The following is a 21,037-nucleotide window of genomic DNA, read 5'->3' as shown; positions in this document are numbered from 1 at the left end:
ACTGGGGACCAAGTTGTTAAACATCTGAGTCTGTGGGTGGTATAGCTCAGACAGAGGTGTGCGCGCACACGCAAGCGCACACACGTACACACACGTACACACACACACACACACACACACACACACACACACACACACACACAGAGGAATGTAGGGTTTAGGGGGCGGTTTAGTTGTAGAGGGTGCCCATGGGACAGGAAGTGAATCCTTCACCTGAGTTTCACAAGTTCAGTGTTTGTGTTGGGTAGTTTACAACGGCAACTCCAATAGCCCCCTGCCTCAAGGAACTAGGAAAGTTCAGAAACAGAGATAATAAAGGAGAGATTCCATGGGAACCCTGAGCAGCCACAGCAAACCCTTGGTCAGTAAGGAGAGACTCAGGACTACAATTCCCAGAGGGCCTTGCGGCCCAGCCCGAGAAAGGGGGCTGATCAGGCTGCAGCTCGTGGGTCATCGGTGTGCGCCTCCCGGTAGTGGGTGCAGGCTGTGAAAGCATGGCAGCTGCTGAGGCAGAGGTGGCGTCCCCTCCGATTGCCGACGCAGCCTCTGATGCTGCAGAAACAGCCGCCGTGGTAGCGGCCCGGACCAGTTCGCCAGCCCAGGTCTCCAAGGCAGCCCTGGCTGCTAAGCTGCTGTCGCTCAGCGGCGTGTTCGCCGTGCACAAGCCCAAAGGGCCCACTTCAGCCGAGCTGCTGAATCGGCTGAAGGAGAAGCTGCTGGCAGGTACTGCAGCCCGGGTAGGGACCAGGCTGCGGCGTTCTTCGCTGCTGGGCAAGCGCCCTGGGGTTTTAATTTTTATCTTAGTGTTTGTTTATATTTATTTACCGACTGACTTAATTTGCGCGCTCACGGCTCAAGAGAGAAAAAGAGCGAGTCCTGAATTAACTTTCTCAGGACAGAAACCCAGGACATCTTGGGTTGAACTTATCAAGCGCAGACTCTTAACAACAGCGGCCACGTGAGCTTCTCTTGGGAAGGATGTGTGTAGATTGGGGCCCACCTTGCACACACAACTTTCCACCCACGTGCAGCCCAACTCTGTAGTTCGATCCCTGCCAGGGTTTTTGTTTGGCTCTTGTGGATGAGTCCCACCAAAGGAAGCTCTGACTTTCTACCCCCAAGTTGCTAACTTAAAATAGTTGAAAAGCGCATAGACGGAGTTATCGAGGACTTAGGACGTCATCTTTCACCTTTTAGCAGGAGCGAGAATTCATCTTTTAATCAAATACAAGTTCCCAGTCCACACATTTGCAGAGGTTGTGATTCTGAACACCTGGGATATTATTGGGAAATGGCATTCTTCAACCGTTGTTCCAGATTCTGGTGGAGTACTTTATGGAACATTAAAACAGAAGCTGGCCGCTTTTCCAAGCACACTTCCTGATGATTCGTGTGCACCGTGAAAATGTTAGAAAAACAGAAATGCTGGAAAAGCCCAGTAGAGCACTTAAAACTGTGGCATGAACAACAAATAAAAAAACAAAACCTTAATTTTGTTTTGCATGTGTACATACGTGTAGCATGCATGGATGTGTGTGTGTGTAGGTCTGAGGTGATGACGACCATCTTCAGAGATGGCTTTTCCATCTTCCATGCTGAAGCAGAGTGCCTCTCTTGAACCCAGGGCTCGCCAGTTAGGCAAGTCTACCTGCCCCGCTTGCTCCAAGGAACAACCAGCGTGGCTCCCTCGCGTGGGCCTCAGGCTTCAGTGCCATGTGGGTGCAATGTTCATGTGTGTGCTGGAGGTCCTGACTCCGGTCCTCATGAGTCCGTGTCAAGCCCTTTACCCTGGGTTTTACTTGATCCTCACATTAAGCTGTATCTTTGAGTCCTATAGAGACACGGAGATAAACGGTGGCAGTCTCTTCCCTTAACTAAGCTTGCAGTCTTGTGATTTCTGCAGGCTTTAGTCACGGGGACCCCACCGTAAAAATATTTTTGCTACTACTTCATAACTGTAATTTTCCTACTGTTTTGAATCACAGTTTAAACATTTGATATGCAGGATATCTGCTATGCAACCCCTGTGAAAGGGTTGTTCAGTGGCTGAGAACACTCCCTTAGAGGTTCCTATTGCTCTATTCGTATATTCCTCCAAGTATGGTGATGTCATGTCTGGTGACAGTGGGACTGCTTGCCTGGTCTCCGGATTCTGAGCCAGTGGGACGGTGTCTTACTGGGACTGGGTGACTTGCACCCCCTCGGAATGTGGATGTGGCCTCTGCACTCCCACGGTGGCTGCCTTTCTCTTTGTCTCTGCCCTGCCCTCTTTTCATTTTCTTTCCTGTGTTCTGTCCCCTGGTGTCAGTTCTTATAAAGTAGGTTGATGGGTTGAGGGACAGGTACGGTGTGACAATTGTCCTAACAATGAGAGACAGGGAATGACGGTTGTCATAATGATGGGAGTGTGAAATGAACTGGGCTGGGACCCTTATTTCCTTCTTTTTATTAAATGCACGGTTCTGCAGCAGGTCCCCAGTGTGTCATGGTGGCTCCTCGGTGTCTTTGTGGCTCTCCTGACAGTGCGAGAGATGTGTCTCTGACTCTAGCCCGCCCTTGCAGATTCTCTCATATATTCTGTTGCTTGTCCTGCTCCATGGGTTTTTACTTTGTCAAACTATATCTTGTTTTGTCATGTTTGGTTGCTGTGTCTTGGAGGGAAGTGGAGGGAAAGTGGGCCTGTGGGAGAAGGGAGAATGGGAGGAGTGAAGGAGGGAAACTGGGAAATTTGTTTCTTTAATGAATGGAAAGTTTTGATCGTGAGGACAACAAATAAAACCAGGCCGAGAGCTCAGCACAGGTAGACGTAGCCCGGTATGAGATGTGCTTTCAAAGTGAGGAAGGACAGAGGAAATTGGGAATACTTAGAGGGGTTAACCGAGGACTTTTAACTAACAGCATACGCCAGCCCCAAGCTGTTGTCATTTTCTAACTCCAGGGATAGTCCTAGAATTCACTGAGTTAGCGTAAATATAGACTCACTTGAAATTGTCTTCCTTGGGGCCAGAAAGATGGCTCCCGCAGGTAAGAACATTGGCTGCTCTTCCAGAGGACTCAGGTTCGATTCCCAGCAGCCACTGGGGTCTCATTTCCATTGGTAGCTCTAGTTCCTGGGGCTCTGATGCCCTCTTCTGGCCTTTTTGGGTACTGCGTGTACATGGTGCACAGGTATACATACAAGCAAAACATTCACACACAGTAAATGATAGATAGATAGATAGATAGATAGATAGATAGATAGGTAAGTAGGTAGATTTGGGCACTGCGTGTACATGGCACACAAGTATACATGCAATCAAAATATTCATTCACAGTAGATAGATAGATAGATGGATAAATAAATAATAAATAAAATAATTGGTTTTTTTTTTAAGAAATGAGTTCTAGTTTATAGTTGACTAATTTTGGAATACTCTTGTAAGTGAGCAAGCGTCTGGTCATGTGGGGGGGGGGCAGAGGTCACCTCAGGTGTCGTTCCTCAGGCACTGCCCACATTATTTGAGGCATGGCCTGTCACTGGCCTGGAACTCACCACGTAGAGGTCAGCAAGCTCCAGAGACCCTCTTGTCTCTCCTTGCTCAGCTCTGTGATTAGATATTCATGTCGCCACACCCAGGTTTCTTCCATGTGTGTCCTGAGGATGGAAGTCAGGCCCTCAGGCTTGAGTGGCAAGAAGTCCCAGGCCTGGCTGTACGTGTTTTGTTGTTTTGGTTTTTGAGACAGGGTCTCACCGTGTACCCTTGGCTAGCCTGGGGCCCACTTTTAGACTCAAACTCGTTTCTAAAAGCATGCACCACCACACCGAGCCTGCTGCACCTTCTAAGTGGTCCCAGCCTTCCACTTGGACTGTGTTTATTTGAAGAGGCCGTGTGGTCTTCCTCATTCCTCCTGACTTGTCTTGGTAATTGCTCTTTTCATCACTCTTGCAGAAGCTGGAATGCCTTCCCCGGAATGGCACAAGAGGCAAAAGCAGACATTGAAAATTGGGCACGGAGGGACGCTGGACAGTGCTGCACAAGGGGTGCTGGGTAAGGAACACGGAGGAAGGTTGATAGCCTCTCCTTTAACACCAGGAGTGCTGGGGAAGGAACACGGAGGAAGGTTGATAGCCTCTCCTTTAACACCAGGAGTGCTGGGGAAGGAACACGGAGGAAGGTTGATAGCCTCTCCTTTAACACCAGGAGTGCTGGGGAAGGAACACGGAGGAAGGTTGATAGCCTCTCCTTTAACACCAGGAGTGCTGGGGAAGCCCTGGCTCTGCAGACACCTGGAAGGTTCCAGTTATACTGTGTTTACAGTGCTTCTTCTAGGAAGCCCTGGAGCGGTACAAAGCACACAGCACCATACAGCACACAGTACACACAACACCACACAACACCACACAGCACACAACACCACACAACACCACACACCACACAGCACACACAGCACAGACACACAGCACAGAGAACCATCACCTCTTCCACGTGTGCTGGGCTTTGAGCAAAGGTTTGAATTCGAGAAGAGTAGTTAACACACCATGTGCAAAACTGTTATGCTTAGTAAGGCGTGGGCATGGCTGCCATCTGGGGACTTGGATTATAGGAACAATTGCTCCCTTTCCTCTGTCATAAACAGGGTTTGCTGTTTGACCCTGTGGGCTTCTGCTTTCCTTTAGGAATCTGGAATTCTGTGCCATCACCCAGGCAGGGGTGCCTGGGTGACCATTTCTAAACACCAAATAAAGCGTTGGTTTACTGTGTTTCCAACGCTTCCCAGAGAGAATCATTGTACATATCATTATTGTTGAAGTAGCGAGCCAAGCGTGTCCCCTAAGCAGGAAGGAGAGAGGTCGAGGAAGCCAGACTGGGGATTTCATCTCACTAAGTCATAAATACACTATAAATAACAAGTCCTAGCTATTTACCAGTCTTTGGGCATGGGAGAATTGTGGGGCTACTGAGAATTTTAGTACAGCTTTGGGGGAATTGCTGTATCTAATGCAATCTCAGATAGTTCTTTCTAGAACATAAACCCGACAGCTCTTGAGGGGAAGCCTTTTGTTTCTCACAGAGAGTTATAGGTTCAGTTGCTTGTGGAAGGAACTTGGTCGAGAAAAAAAATCATTTGTCCTTTTAAATGTCCTGTTTTAAAACTCTGGTAGAGGTTCTGACATCTTCCCTTTATGGACTTTTAAGGTGTATGTCCACGGGTTAGGGTGGATTTTTCCTGAGATTGAACTGTAGGCTCAGGAATGCATATATTGGGCCTCCCGTCACCTCCATCCCTGGTACTAGAAACAAACCTTTATTCTTTGCATGGCACTGTGCTTGATTTAACCCTGAGTGCTGGGATTAAGGGCTGGCACCCCCATACCCAGCTCCATAAAAGCTCTTCTGAGAGGATAAAATAAAGTATAGGCACTGATGGAAAGGGGAGGAAGTGCAAGGAATTCGAGGGGCTTCATTGTGGGCCCAAGTCAGTCTGTCCTGGGCTGGGCTCAGGTGGACTTGCAGGCGTGTTTTTCCTTGGCTGACACTGTGTGTTTGTTTTTCCTGTGACTGATGCCGGGGGTGTGTTTTCCTGTGGTTTATGTACTATTGTTTCTTTAGGCCAGGCTTCTGCTTCCCCTTCCAGCGAGCTTACGGCTGGAGGGGATGATGGTTGCCCCCCCCCCCACTGAGTCACTCTGTGGTCCATTCCCTTCATCCCTCTGTGACATCCCTGTGTTCTTTCTCCCTTTCTCTCTTACCCTTCCCTTCTTCCCTGTCTTGACTCTGTTCTTGCTACATATCACATGGGGCAACTTTGAGTCTGCCATCTTATGGGGAAGTACTTTATGCCTTTCAGAAACTGCGTTCTTTCTGTATTCATGGTACAGATTCAAGACATAAGGTGAAAAGTCAGTTCGCAGACAAAATTAGGGATGAATATACACATCAGGAGAGCCTGCAGACTGGGCTAATAGAGCTGCTGCCTGGTGTTACCTCATCTTCACCTCTAGGACCCCTGAGTGTGTTACGTTACATCACAGGGAACAGCCAGAGCTGATGTTGCTGCTCAGATCACTAATAACATTATCCTGGAATTTCCAGGTAAGCCCAGTGATCATCAAGGAAGTCAGGACATGGCAGTGGAGGCTGCCGTGATGTGATTGCTGGCTTTGAAGAGGGAAGGGACCAGGAGCCAAGGGTGTAAGCAGCCTCTAGGAGCTGGACAAGGCAAGACATTCTCTTGGGATGGGATTCCCTGTGGTGGCTTCTCTCCCCGAGAACCACAGACACAGCACAGCCACGCAGTCCCCAGACCTCATTTCAAATGGATGTGCAGTCACTGTCGCAGCCTGTTGTGACCTGCTTTAGATTTCTGGCCCGAGACCCGGAAGCCAGCGCGGGGTTGCATGGCAGCAGGAGGAAACTCTGCTCACTTCTGTCCCCGGTTCCTCAGGATGGAACTCGGTTTCTCCTGATCACTTTACATAGGTAGGTTTAGCTTTACAGGTATAAAAGCACAGGGAAATTTCCGGAAGTATCACAGACCGCATTTCTTCTTAGCTTCCCATTCGTGAGTGTTTTTATTTACTTTTATTTTGTGTGTCTGACTGATGCCAGAACAGGGTGCGGGCTCCTCTGGAATTAGAGTTACGGTTGGCTGTGAACTGTCGTGTAGGTGCTGGGAACTGAACCCGGGTCCTCTGGAATTAGAGTTACAGTTGGTTATGAGCTGTCGTATGGGTGCTGGGAACTGAACCCAGGTCCTCTGGAATTAGAGTTATGGTTGGTTATGAACTGTCGTGTAGGTGCTGGGAACTGAACCCGGGTCCTCTGGAATTAGAGTTACAGTTGGTTATGAGCTGTCGTATGGGTGCTGGGAACTGAACCCGGGTCCTCTGGAATTAGAGTTACGGTTGACTGTGAGCTGTCGTATGGGAGCCGGGAACCAAACCCGGGTCCTCTGAAGTTAGAGTTACGGTTGGTTATGAACTGTCGTATGGGTGCCGGGAACCGAACCCGGGTCCTCTGAAGTTAGAGTTACGGTTGGTTATGAACTGTCGTATGGGTGCTGGGAACTGAACCCGGGTCCTCTGGAATTAGAGTTACAGTTGGTTATGAACTGTCGTATGGGTGCCGGGAACCGAACCCAGGTCCTCTGGAGTTAGAGTTACGGTTGGTTATGAACTGTCGTGTAGGTGCTGGGAACCGAACCCAGGTCCTCTGGAATTAGAGTTATGGTTGGTTATGAACTGTCGTGTAGGTGTTGGGAATTGAACCCGGGTCCTCTGGAAACACAGCCAGAGCCCCTAACCATAGAGCCATTTCTCCAGTCCCTGCCCAGGCCTGTTCTAAAACTGGTCTTTGCTCTGTGGTTTTCTATCTTTTTTTTTTTTTTAAAAAGATATTTAGTTAACAGAAATATTTCTCACGATGGTTTAAGAAACTGTGAAGACACTTTGTAAACACTGTTTTTCATGTCTGTGTAGCAGCAAATATATAGTTGTGTGATCAGTTCTCTGTGAGGAGACTGAGGTCCTTAGCAGAGCCGTTTTATAGGGCTGGTTTGGTCAGGGCTAGCACCTTGCCTTTGTTTGGTTTCTGAGTGACTCCCAGGACTGTAATGGTTCCGCTCGAGGCGGTGTTACAGAATTGGATGAACAGCTGTGACTTCCAAGTGTAGAAAGCTTTGGAAATGCAGCATAGTGTCCTGGCCCATCCGCAGATGGTGCCATCTCCATAACCAGAGACTGGCGTGCTGGGTGTGACATCGGCTTTGAGATAGAGAATTATTTCTTTTAATAAAACATTTCAGTGAATAAAGAAAATTTGGAAACTAGGGTAGTAATTGTGAGAAAAGCCTGTGTTTTATCCCTCACTGCTGGGGAATAATCCTTCTGTGCACTGTGAAAATGTTGCTCTCATTGTTAATAAAAAGCTGATTGGCCGATAGCTAGGCAAGATTTTCAGGGCAGAGAGAATGCTGGGAAGAAGGGGGTCTGGAGCCAGATGTGGGAGAGGCAACACGGGAAGTTCACAGATGAGGTAAATGAGTCTTGGGAAAGACACGAGGAGAAGCAAGGTGAATGTGCCGTGTTGAAAGAAGGTACTGCCACATGGCAGAGGGTAGATAAGAAGTGTGTGTTAATTTAACATGTAAGAGTCAGGTAATAACAAGCCTGAGCTGCTGGCTGAGCATTTGTAATTAATACTAAGTCTCTGAGTGGTTATTTGGGAATGGCTACTGGGCCACAGAGAAATGCTGCTTACAATCCACGTTTCCCAGGCCCCATGTCTGCCTTCTGTAACTGCACTTCCTGTCTCCTGTGCTGACTTTTCCGGGCCTGACTGAGACTTCTGCATGTGAGTCTCCCTGATAGGCTGCAGCTCTGATGGCCAGATCAGTCTTACTCAGTTCTGCACATTTACGGTCAATCCACAGTAGGATTTTGCATGATCTAATGCGAGTGCAGGCCTTGGGAGTGGGATGGGAGAGTCACCACCAAGTAAAACTGCAAAATGCATCCCTTGACTCTTCCTCCAGCCCTTCATGCAATGGAGCTGCTGTTCCGCAGGGTCCCGGCTGCAGATACTCTTCCTAGATACCGGTGCTGGACCAGTTTCTCCCGATTCTGCTTCCACTAACCACCTCACTTTTCCACCTTGGTTCCTCTTGAGTATTAAACGAGAGGGTTAATCTGGGTGACTCTCAAGTGTCTCCTTGAAATCTCCTCACCTGATGTGGGAGTGTCATATATCAATCTGTTGATTTCATTGGTTAAGCAATAAAGAAACTGCTTGGCCCTCATAGGTTAAAACATAGGTGGGAGGAGTAAACAGAACAGATTGCTGGGAGGAAGAGAAAGTGAGCTCAGGCTCAACAGCTCTGCTCTCTGGAGCAGAGACGCCATGCTCCCAGCTCCCGGGCAGACATGATTCAGCTCTGACCCAGGATGGACGTAGGCTAGAATCTTCCCTGTAAGACCGGTGCTACACAGATGATTAGAAATGGGCTAAATTAATATGTGAGAATTAGCCTAGAAGAGGCTAGATAGAAATGGGCCAAGCAGTGTTTAAATGAATACAGTTTGTGTGTTGTTATTTCGGAGCATAAGCTAGCCAGGCGGCCAGGGTGCTGGGGACACAGCCCCGCCGTTCCTATTACAACACTCACCCCAAACCACCTAATTAGACTGGAAGCCATTATCACGGGACAGGATGTGAGGCTGGTGAGCCCCGCCCCACTTTCGTATCTGAATATTTGCGCAGCCGGTTCCTTTCGAACATGCTTCGTCTTCTGCACACGCGTTCCCTGTCCATGCTGACACTCACACTATGGCTCCTCATTTAGTGCTGTTCGCCCGTTAGCAGGGGCAGCAGTTTTAAGCACTGTGATTGCCCCATGACTGTATTTTGCTTCCCCTGAGAAGACAAGCTTCAAATCAGGAAATAGTTCTCTGGCTTCCTTCTTGTCCTCTCAGGACTGTGTTCGTAGTAGTTGCTCAAAAACTATTGATCAGGGATTCATCTGCACGTGATCAAATGATATTGAATCTTGGTTGCTATCATACAGCCTCGTTGGCAGCATTAGCAAGAGCTGCCATTTCAAGAATATTGAGCTCTTCAGAGCTACTGAAGGCAGGCGGCCTCTGATGTTTGTTCTGGAACTATTATGATTCTACTTAGAGATGCAGAGCCAATCCCAGGGAGTGGCGTGGATGTTCGGTGTGGAGGCCCAAAATTGCGAGCCTATTTCCATCCCAACAGAAGGTCCTGCTTTTGTAATTGGAAGTTACCTGCGGAAGGGCTGCCTTGGGCTACTTGATCTAGGGTAGCTTTACTGCCTAAACAACAGAATGCCAATGACTTGACATCTCAAAGCATTGAAGCAGTTAACTGTTCGAGTTGTCCTTTGTATCATGTTAAAGCGTCTTTTGTTGCCTTCTTTCCCCTTCTGTATTGGGTATAAAAGTGTTTGGAAAATTAAAAGTGAATGATTTTAGTATCCACTGGAATGCCCCCCCCTGTACTATTTTATGGTTTCTGTATTATTATTTTGCATGCATCTTTGTATCCTTTACTTATATTTCTAAATTTCCACGGCCCTACCCTGGCAAGAAGTGTTTTTGTCGAAGCTGGGGACCTGGGATAGACTTTAGGAGTTGAGACCTGAGCTTATTTTGCAGGTTGAGCTTTGAATACTAAGGAGCTGGGCCGCACGAAGGTTTGTTGTCAGCTGTGAGGGTTTCAGAAACGGTTATGATCTGGTCTGGGTTGGAAAGGATGGACTCCTGGGATTGGGCTGAGGGGGTGGGGGTGGCAGGGCTGAGGAGGCCACACAGTTTGACCTTCAGCTCCCCCTGTGTGTCTTGAGCTGGGAGAAGCTGGCCACACAGTTTGACCTTCAACTCCCCCTGTGTGTCTTGAGCTGGGAGAAGCTGGCAGGCATTCATAACCTCTACAGGCCTCAGTTTCTTCCCTTTTTAATTTTTCTTAAATTTTCATTTTTTTCCAGTCCCCTTCCTTCCTCCCCTCTCCCCATGCTCCCAATTTCCTCAGGAAATCTTGTCTTTTTCTACTTCCCATGTAGATTAGGAGTCTCTTCACTTCTGAGGTAGGGATAATGACTAACTTACAGGGACTGAACGAGGTGATGACTGGAAAGTCGGAGTGAAAATTAAGGGCAAACTGCTGTAAATACTGAAGATGATCTTTTCAGCTTACCAGCCATTTTGCTGTTTCCTCTGAATTCTGAATTGTGCAATTACATTATATTCTTACGGTAAATACTTGGATCCTTACAAAATATTGCTTGCTTATATAAAAAGAAATTATTAAATCCTCTGTAATATCCCTGGTGAGCTGTGGTGTGTAAGGTTAAATTATGGACTATTTGTTAACCAGGCAATAATGTGTTACATTTCTTTTTTTTTTTTAAATTATTTATTTATTATGTATACAATATTCTGTCTGTGTGAATGCCTGCAGGCCAGAAGAGGGCACCAGACCTCATTACAGATGGTTGTGAGCCACCATGTGGTTACTGGGAATTGAACTCAGGACCTTTGGAAGAGCAGGCAATGCTCTTAACCACTGAGCCATCTCTCCAGCCCCCTGTGTTACATTTCTTAATGCTGCGTTTGTTAACTATGTAAAGATGTGTTTCATTTCTTTATGTTATGTTTGTTAACTATGTAAAGATGTGTTACATTTGCGTTAATTAAATAAAATTAACCTGGACTCGGAAAGGTGGGGTTAGCACCTGATTGACAGCAAGAAGCAGGGAGGAGCTTAGTGTAGGGTTTTTGTTGTTGTTTTTTAAATTTTTTTATTTTCTGTTTAGTTGGGGCAGTGTAGAAGGGTATATTTCCAGGGCACCAGCAAAGAGAAAGTTAGCCAATAGCTCTTCTAACTCTCTGAACTCACAGGTTTTCTCCCTAACTTTGAATCTTGGCTTGTATTAGAACGATAGAGATTTAGTAGTTAGAGCTACCTTTAGTGGCAGCAACGAGCCTTTGTCTGGGGAACAGAATACGTCTTAGTGGCCGGCTGCTGGCGGTTTAAAGCAAACCCACTGTAATGAAGGCCCAACAACAATGAGTCAAGTTTGAGAGCAGAGGAGGACAGCGCCGTGCTGGGCTGGTTGGGCTGGCTGGGCTGGATGACAGCCGCTGTGCTGGGCTGGATGACAGCCGCTGTGCTGGGCTGGCTGGGCTGGCTGGGCTGGCTGGGCGACAGGAGTGGTTCTCGTGGCCCTCGTTCCCGCTGTAGCTTCTTTTCGTCTCGTTGGCTGCTTAGCCGTGTTTCTCTTTCTTGATTGTGCGCTGCCCACTACTAATCATCTTTAATGGTTCGTTAGCTACGATGATGGCTTTGGCTTTGTTTAGTAGTGAGTCCTGTCAGGATTTCATCAGCCCACTTGAACATGGCTACTTGTACCCTGTCTCTTTTATGGTACCCATATAAAATTCCAGCGCCGCATCCTTCAGGACTGCTCTGAATCTCCGTCCTGTAGCTGGCTGGTTTAATGTTTGGGACTGGGAAGGTACTCTTTTCTCTCTTTCCCTAGTCAGAATTTCTTAGTTGCCTGACATCTTCTAGCTGGATTAGTAGGGAGCTCGAATTCTGTTAACTTTACAGCCTTGCAGTGCATGGGCGGCAAATACGAACGAGATGTGTAGGTGTGTGTGTGACGAACTTTGCCTTCAGAAGAGATTGTCATACTGTTTCTTTCTTTCATAGTGGTTGGGATTGGAAGAGGAACAAAAATGTTGACCAGCATGCTGTCGGGGTCCAAGGTAAGTCTGTCAGAATGTTTCTCTTCTCAGAGACTGTCTTCCTTCCTGTTGTGCGACAAACCATCATGACCAAGGCAACTTTATAAAAGAGGCCGATTGGACTTACAGTTCTGAGAGGTTAGCTTCCATGATGGTGGAGTAAAACATGGCCACAGGCAGTTGGAGCAGCAGCCCAGAGCTCCAGTCTCAAACCGCTCACACTGGGAATGGCAGGAGTCTTTGGAAACCTCAAAGCCCACCCCCAGTGACACACCTCCTCCAACAAGACTACCCCTCTGACCTATATTCCTGTTCCACCGAGGGAGGAGCAAGGACTCAGACCGGGCCATTGTCACTCAAACCACCACAGTGACCTATGTGCTGAATTTCATTAATAAAAACAAACAAAGAACCCCAGAGGACTGAGAGGTGATTCAGAGGTTTCAAGTATTTGTTGCTTTATAGAGAACCTAGGTTCCAATCCCAGTGCCCATATGATGGTCACAGCCAGCCGTAACTCTAGTTCCTGGGGATCTGACACCCTCTCTTGGCTTTTGAGGGCAACAGGTACTCATAAATACATGCAGATGAACCATTCATATACATTAAAAAAATCTAAAGTCCCTCAACCTTAGTAAAAAACCAATTGCCAGACATAAGACATAGTGGTATAGGATTGTAATTCCAGGGCTTGGGATGCTGACATAGAAACATTGTCACAAGTTCAGAGCCATTCTGGGCTACATAGAGAGCCCTGCCTCAAACATAAAAATAAAGAAAGAAGGAAGGAAGGAAGGAAGGAAGGAAGGAAAGAAAGAAAGAATTTGCATGGACAAGTGTCAATGCTTGTAAACACAAGGCTATGACTTGAACAATTAGACTAAAAATTTTTAAGTATTCTGTATTTGGATTTCTTAGTGATGAAAGGAATTTATAGATTATAAATTCCACTTGAAGATTTTGTGTTTTGTGTGTACACACACTCATGCTGATGTTCCTGTGCCTGGCTCTTCGCGGGTTTGGGGGATTTGAACATAGTGTTTGCACAGTGAGGGCTTTACCCGCTGAGCTGCCATCTCCAGGCCTGGTTGTTTGTTTTGTTTTGTTTTGTTTTGTTTTTGTTTTTTTTTTTTTTTTGTTTTTTAGCCTTGGTATTTTTATAACAACAGAACCATTTTGTTAACTGTACTTTTTAATGAAAATATGCTTTATCTGGTAATTGTGAAATGAAGACACTGAGGGTTGCTCAGAGAGCGGCTCAGTGGTGCTTACTGTGCAAGTATGGAAACCTGATTCAGATCTTCAGCTCCCAACATAAGATGCTGGCCTCATGGCGTGTGCCTGTAACCCTGTTGTTAGACAAGGAGATCCAGGAGCTTGCTCTTCACCCAGTGTAGGCAGAGCAGTAAGTTCCAGGTTCAGGGAGAGACCCTGCTAGAAAAGATAGGGTGGAAAGACACTTAGGGGACGACAATCAACCTCTGCCTCCACACACACATGCACCCCGCACACGCCTACACACACACACACATACACACATACACACACGCATACATATGTGCACGCACCCACAGAGACACACAGCAGAAGACAGCAGGATCCCTTTCAAATGATTTTAAGGTGTTTGCCTGTGAAGTGGCCTTGACTAAATCCAAGTGTACTTCTCTGGGCACTTGGGAGAAGAAAGAGGAGGTTGAAAACCCATGAAGCCACTTGGGGTGTTCCGCATGGTAGAAGAACATTGAAGAGAAAGTCAGGATGACAGTGTTGTCAGCCCATAGGCTAACACGCCCCACACAGGTACATACAACCCACACATCCGTGAAGAGTTCTGTGTAAGCTACTGCTCACCAGTGGACTCACACATTGCTCCTGAGCCCCGTCACGCCGTTCACAATCTCTTTCAGACACAAGTTTTTGCCAGCTGCTTTGTTGTTTAAAAAAAAAAAATGATAGTCTTTATTTCATATTTTTATTAAAAAATTTACTTTTCATTTTACATACCAACCCCAGTTCCCCCTCCCCTTCTCTCATCCATACCTCCCCTCTTCCTATTTCCCATTTACTCCTCAGGGTGGGTAAGACCTTCCTTGGGGAGCCCATTCCCTACAGAGGGATACCTTGCTCAGCTTTGATCCGGGGTGCAGGGAGGTGGGCTTGGTCCGGCCTCATGTTGGAATGCCTTAGCTGTGTCTGAACTACAAACTGTAAACAATGGCTGTTTAGTAGGGGGATAAGGATTATATTTATTTTTTGTACTATTTGCTCTCCTTTAAAAGTTTTACAATGAAAACATCACTTTCTTGTGAGTAGCAGAAAGGCCGCTTACATTAGTAATTGCTGAGGCACCCCCAGGCTGAGGCGCCCCCAGGCTGAGCTGGCTGAGGTCACGGCCTATTTGCTGCTCAGCTCCACAGAGTCTCCTACCCGGACAGCGCTCTGGTCGCTGGAAGAGCGCACTTGTAAACTCCAGCCTATTTTCCGGGAAATGAGGACTGGGGGTGCAAACACATCCGGTTCAGGTTTTTTTGGGTAGAAACCCTTTTGGTGTTCAGCTAGAAATGCCGAATGTCACAGAGAGGAACCAGGGATCCTCAGATGACTGTAACAGAAATAGAACACCAGGTGCATCTCGTCACAGAAACCTAATTTTGGGCTTCACAGAATTTTGGATCAGGCATTTGATGTTCGCTTTTCTCCCACTTTTGATTTCGTGTTATTTGTTAAAAAGTCATCTTATTTTGACTCGCGTGTTGAAGATTGTGTTTTTGTTAGAGATAGTAACTATTAATAGATACCGTTCCAATGGACTGTGTTCCTTACTCTGTGTGCTGCTGTGAGAAAATACACAGCAAAAGCAACCAGGGTTTCTTAGGGCTCACGGCTCCTGGGTTCAGTGCGGTAGTTGGAGCGGTGGCTCCTGCCACAGAGAGCGAAATTCTGATGCTCAGCTGGTCTCTCCCTTTTACTCGGGCTAGGACCTCAGCGGTGGGAAGATACGGCTGCACTGGACTCTCCCCACCCTGCTTCACCTAATCTACACAGTTCTTTACTAACGGGTCCAGACATCGTGCTTCTAATTCCCATCAAGTTGGCAGTAGAGATTAGCTATCATATAGACCGCAGTAAATTTACTTTATTGTGAGACTGTATTCAAACATCTATAAAATATCAGCAAACATTTTCATTAAATAACGCCAATCCTCTATATGATGGGCCTTTGTTTGTTTGAAACATGTACACGTTTGGCCCCATGTGGCCAGGACTGTGCCTGGCCTTGAGCTCCTGATCCCCCACCAGTCCCTCTGAAGTGCTGGGATTAGGTGTTGCACCACCATGTGACTGCTACACTCCCCAGTCCCTGGTGTACTAAAAGATGTGAGCACAGCCTCTGCTTGGTCCAGACTTAAGGACCGAACTAGTGTTCTCTGCTCATCCGCTTCCTAAATGGGCAGGTAGATTGCCACTTGTATCACACACTGTGTAAGGCGGACATGCTTCATTTCATCCTAGGGTGGTGGGTGCTGTGAACCCTCACACGCCGGGCTTAACTGGAGGCCTTGCTCTTCTGACATGGCTGACCATCTTCCTGCAGTCAGGAACCTTCATGAGAAGTCATTTCTTCTCGGAACTTTCATATGGTCACTCCCCATTAACAGGCCGAGTGCTGGATTTTGTTTTTTATTTTATTGTTTTGTTTGCTGGAGGGAGTCTCACTATGTAGCCTGGCTGTCCTGGAACTCACTGTACAGACCAGGCTGTCCTGGAACTCACTGCGTTCTGAGTGCTGAGATTAAAGGTTTTTTAATTCCGCCATTGGACTCCTAAATAAAATCTTCAGGCCATCCACTGTTCCTAATGTCTGTGAAGAGGGAGGCTATCCGGACATCCAGACCTTTTCTTGCCGTTTCTTATTCAGGTCAGGGTGTTAGAACCAGGAGGCCTAGCTGGGGTCCTTACTGTGGGCTTTACTTTTCCTGTGGTCTTGCTACTCTTGCTCTTGTGTTTTGTTTTTTTTCACTGCTCTTTTGAGGCTGTGTGTGTGATGTGTGTGAGAAGCATCTGTCTTCCTGACAGTTGGTCAGCACACAGAGAGCTCCGTGAGTAGTGTTCTTACTGTTCCCAGGAGCTTCATGTATCATCAAGTCCTTTCGCTCCGAATTGCAAGCCTGCTAGGTTGTTCTAACTTCAGGTTCCATATACACCCGAAGTCAATTTTATTCAAACAACTTCTTTTCTTTTTAAAATTCCTGTAATTTCTCAAACTATAGAAAAAACACCACTCATCAGAAAGAAAAAGCTATTTCTTTTTAAAAGAAGAGGTCAATTTCTCCAGACAAAAATTTCACACATTAAAGGATTTGGGGTGTAGATAGATGTGGTTCTCAATATAGTTTACATGCCAGGCATGGTGGCACACACCTAGTTCCAGTATTCTCTTTAGGAGGCAGAAACACTGGATATCAAGGCCAGCCTGGCCTACATAGAAAGTACCAGGTCAGTCAGAGCTACACAGGGACCCTGTCTCAGATAGAAGAAAAAATGGGTTTTCATAAATATAATTTAGACAAAAGTCTGGGAGGCTGGACTAATGTCAGATGTATAAAGGAAGGCAATACCTCCCCCCTCCCCAGATTAACTGCTTGAACAGTTAACTCGGCAAATGCAGGGGAGCCCGTGCCCTCTGAAGTCCCAGGCTTTGATGCCTTTCCCAGGTCCCTGTTGCTGAGTACAGTCGACTACTGTAAAATGCCTCAGAGGCCGGGGCACTGAAAGAGCCGACTATTATAGAAACTTGGATCTAATTAGCACTGTACAGACAGGAGGCCCCCCACATCTGCACGGAGGCCAACCACACTGGTGTTGGCGGAGCTGGCAAGGCTCACAGCAGAGCGAGGGCCCTTGGCGCCACGGCTTCCTACCCTGGATGTGCTCGGGGCAGACGTTTCTCTAAGAAACTCCAGCGTCTTAGGTTCGCCAGCCACAACACACCTGTGAGATTCAGCCAGTTCTTTAGGACCAGCATTCTATCCGTCATGGGATATTTGTAGACTGTGCAAAGATGTATTGGGGGGGATTGGGGTAATAGAGAGCTGAGAGGCCAGTAGCTAGACAGGGAGGTTAGGCGGGACTTCCGGAGACAGAGAGGACTCTGGGAAGAAGGTCAGAGATGCCAGGAGGCTCGGAGAGGAAACAGGGTGCAAGATGAAGGAGTAAAAGCCACGTGGTAGAATGTAGGTTAATAGAAATATGGGCTAAGAACTAGTGGGACAAGCCTAAGCTAAGGTCAGTCTTCCATAATTAATAAGTTTCCGTGTCATTTGGGAGCTGGCTGGTGGGACAGAGAAAGACTCGTTACAGTCAATTTTCTTCAGAGGCCAGTTCAATTTGTTCCTTTTCTGTATCTGAATTTTCAAATGTTTCGTAAGAACTTTATTGAAAATTGAAGCTGACACTTAGGAGCTGGGAAGAGCTGTTCCTTTAGTAACGAATATTTCAAAGCCACGTGGTTTGGGTTTCCAAATTTTAATAAAATATTCTTCATCCTTAATAACACGTCCTTTGTTCTTTGTGCAAGCTTGAATTGTGAGCTTTCAGATCAAGCTGCCGATGAGTGGAGGGGAGTTGTTTGAGCTGGAAACCACAAGCCCCGAAGAGCAGAAAGTTCGATGGGATTTTCTACAGGGTTTCTGCTTGTTTGTTGTATAAAATTATACTGTAATAAATTCACCAGTCTAACAGACTTCCCAACTGCCAGGAATCCATCCTGGAGAAGAAATAACCCGGAACAGAGCAAGTGAGAAGGCTTGCCTTAGACCCCACAGGAGGACGAGCTCAGTTCTCAGTTGCTGTTTTAGCTTCAGCACAATGGCTGCTCCTTAACCTACTGCTGTTTCAGCCAGCGACTGCAATTCTCTTTCCGTGGCACTGGCTCTGTCACTGCCGCCAAAGCTACTTTAACTTAGTCTCTGTCGTTCTATTTATAAATAAGACTCAAGATTCAAAGGCTAGGGTAAAAACCTGCTAGCTCAGGGAGGCTGGATCATATTAGATGACCTTCCCTGCTTGCCGGTGTCAGACCTGGGATTCCCTTTCACCAAACCAGAAAAGGCTGCACTACTCAAAATCCTCCCTGCTACTTCCTGTGCCTCTGAGTACTTCCTCCCTGCTACTTCCTGTGTCTCTGTGTCTCCTGGATGCCCTCTGATACTCTTTGATTACTTTCTATCAACTAACGCAGCCTCCTGACCTAAGGTCAACTTTATTTAATTAACACAAATGCAAACTTGGGGTTCACAGTGTGATCAAATGTCCTGACCTAAGGTCAATTTTATTTAATTAACACCAATGCAAACTTGGGGTTCACAGTGTGATCAAATGTCCCCCAATACTGTACTCTATCTTGTTCTCTTTCCCGTATCTTTTGGTGGTGAGCTGGAGGTCAGGTTTGTCTGGATGGACTTTTCTGAGTGGCTTGTAGAAAACTCAGTAGAACAGAAGGTTAATTCTCATGAGATGCCAATTGAAGGTAAAGAGAGAACAGCCGCGGTTGGGATAATCGGTTTTCAGCGTGTGGCCAAGAGACTTTTTCAGTGGCTCTATTGAAATCACAACCATGTTAAGAATTTTGCCTTTTTTCACTTTGCAGTCTCAAAATAAACAAACAAACAAGAAACAAACAACAACAATAAAACCCAGAATTTCTACTGGCTGTGCAGTGTGGTGGCTGTGCGGGTGTGTTCACTGTAGATTTCTGATACAGGAAATATTGAAAGATGTACAATGTAGTTTTGAAATCTTGCCAACAGGACTGGAAAATGGCTCAGTGGTTAAGAACACTTATTCCTTCTGTAGAGGACTCAGGTTCAGTTCCAAGCACCCACACAGTGGCTCACAGCCATCTGTAACTCCAGTTATATCAGCATCCCCCTCTGACTCCGGCCAGCACCAGGCACTCAAGTACTGCACATACGCATGTCCGTGTAAAACACATGCACATAAAATGAAAATAAATCTTAGTTGTTTAAAAATGATGCCCAGGCATTTCAGCAAGTCTTAAGTACCATGCCAGAATTCTTAAATCAGTAAGTTTGAGAACCGTTGGTGTAGCTATCATGTTCTCTAAAAGGAACACAAGGGAGACCCAGGAGTGCTTTGAGAGTTGCCAACCGGAGCCCAAATGTCTAATGTGACGGAAATGTGAAACTCCGCGAGCCCGCGTGTCAGTCTGTCAGCCAACTTTGCATGAGACCGGTATCATGTCCATCTGTAGGGAAACAGAGCAGCGGTGCAGAGTCCCCGTGGCCGTTTCTGATGTGGGAAAGTGTAGAAGCAGCAGACGTGTGCTGGAGATCACATGACTAGCAGACATGGTGGGAGCCCAGGGAGATGAGCCGCTGAGTAGCCTTTGTCAGGCCCTTTTCCCTCAGTAACATCCTGGAGGGTGGTGTCACTGTGACGTGTTGGTGTCTGGGAATTTTCACACGTGGTGAGGGTAAGATCTGTCCTTTCGCATCTCTTAGGAAATACGGTGGGGTCTGGATCTGAGCCAGCCTTCCCGTTCGTGCTGCGTACACAGTTTTATGGATTACCTACTGTTGTCCCACTCTTGAGGGTTTGGAAGCTCCGGGACGGGATGTGGGGGAGGGGGGGATTAACAGGGTGGCTTAAAAATGAAAGGATTTGCTGGGTGCACGCAAATCCCAGCACTCTGGAGGCAGAGGCAGGCTGATCTCTGTGAGTTCAAGGCCAGCCTGGTCTACAGAGCAAGTTCCAGGACAGCTAGGGCTGTTACACAGAGAAACCCTGTCTCGAAAATCCAAAAGAAGAAAAAATGAAGGGGGTTGATAAGTAAAGGGAGGAAAATCCGCTTGTTCCAAGGTGAAGGACATCTAGAATCCGGAAACCAAAATGCGAGCACAAGGCACCCAGTTCAGACATGTTATGTAACAGACCACTGCAGATGCATTCAAAGCACAGAATATAACATATGTGACAGTTTTCTATAAGTGTAGACAGCTGTGTTATTCCCCCACCCCACCCCGTGTGCTTGCTGCTCCGTGTGCACGTGGAAGCCAGCGGTCAGCCTTGGGTGCCTTTTCTCAGGAGCCATGCGCCTGGTGTTTGAGACAAGACCTCTCATCAGGACCCAGCGCTCACTGACTAGGTTAACCTGGCTGCCAACGAGCCCTAGGGGTCCACTTCTCTCTGCCATCCAAGCACTGGTCTTCTACACACACGCCACTGTGCCTGGCTTTTTATGTGTGTTCTGATCCTCCCGGTGTAGCCAGCGCAGAGCCGTCTCCCTAGCCAGCGTTCGTGCTACCTGTGAGAACACAGTGTAACTGCGCGAGTCACTGACCATTGCAGACGCTGAGTCATTCCGTGTTTTCATGGGATGGTAATTGTTCTCCATTGCTTACCATGGACGGAAACGGTTGTTTTAAACTCTTTGCCTCTTCTCATGAGGCACTTATTACTTTCCCCTACTTTAAGATGAACTGATTCAGAAGCAATTAAGATGTACTTAAGCACTTTACCATCTGTGATGGAGCGGTAATTGCCACCCTGCCAGTTCGCGTTTGAGCCTCTGCTCTTGCCGCTTATCCTTCTGTGCCCTCCTTGTGGGACGCTGACTCTGGGCTGACTGCTGCGAGCTGGGGAGAGAAGCTGTGTCTGGGGATGGGGCTGGAGAGAAGCTGCGTCTCAGGGGATGGGGTTGGAGAGAAGCTGTGTCTCGGGATGGGGCTGGAGAGAAGCTGTGTCTCGGGGGATGGGACCGAGTGTAGG

At 47.2% G+C, this 21,037-nt stretch overlaps 1 protein-coding gene across 1 annotated transcript in view; it reads left to right on the top strand.

Annotated features, from left to right (window-relative positions):
- Positions 1-435: 435 nt before the first annotated feature.
- The window catches only part of Trub1 (TruB pseudouridine synthase family member 1), a 38,903-nt gene continuing 18,301 nt past the window's right edge, over positions 436-21,037 (top strand). The window contains exons 1-3 of the mRNA XM_041661450.1: positions 436-723; positions 3,930-4,028; positions 12,213-12,268. Coding sequence (XP_041517384.1) covers positions 495-723; positions 3,930-4,028; positions 12,213-12,268 — 384 coding nt within the window. The 5' untranslated portion in view covers positions 436-494. The remainder of the gene's footprint in view (positions 724-3,929; positions 4,029-12,212; positions 12,269-21,037) is intronic.

Source organism: Microtus oregoni, unplaced genomic scaffold (assembly GCF_018167655.1).
Source record: "Microtus oregoni isolate MIOR12 unplaced genomic scaffold, Mior012 000012F_ref0000307, whole genome shotgun sequence".
Lineage (NCBI taxonomy): Eukaryota > Metazoa > Chordata > Mammalia > Rodentia > Cricetidae > Microtus > Microtus oregoni.
The sequence above is the reverse complement of the archived record's forward strand: the minus strand, read 5'-3'. Positions and strand labels throughout refer to the sequence as shown.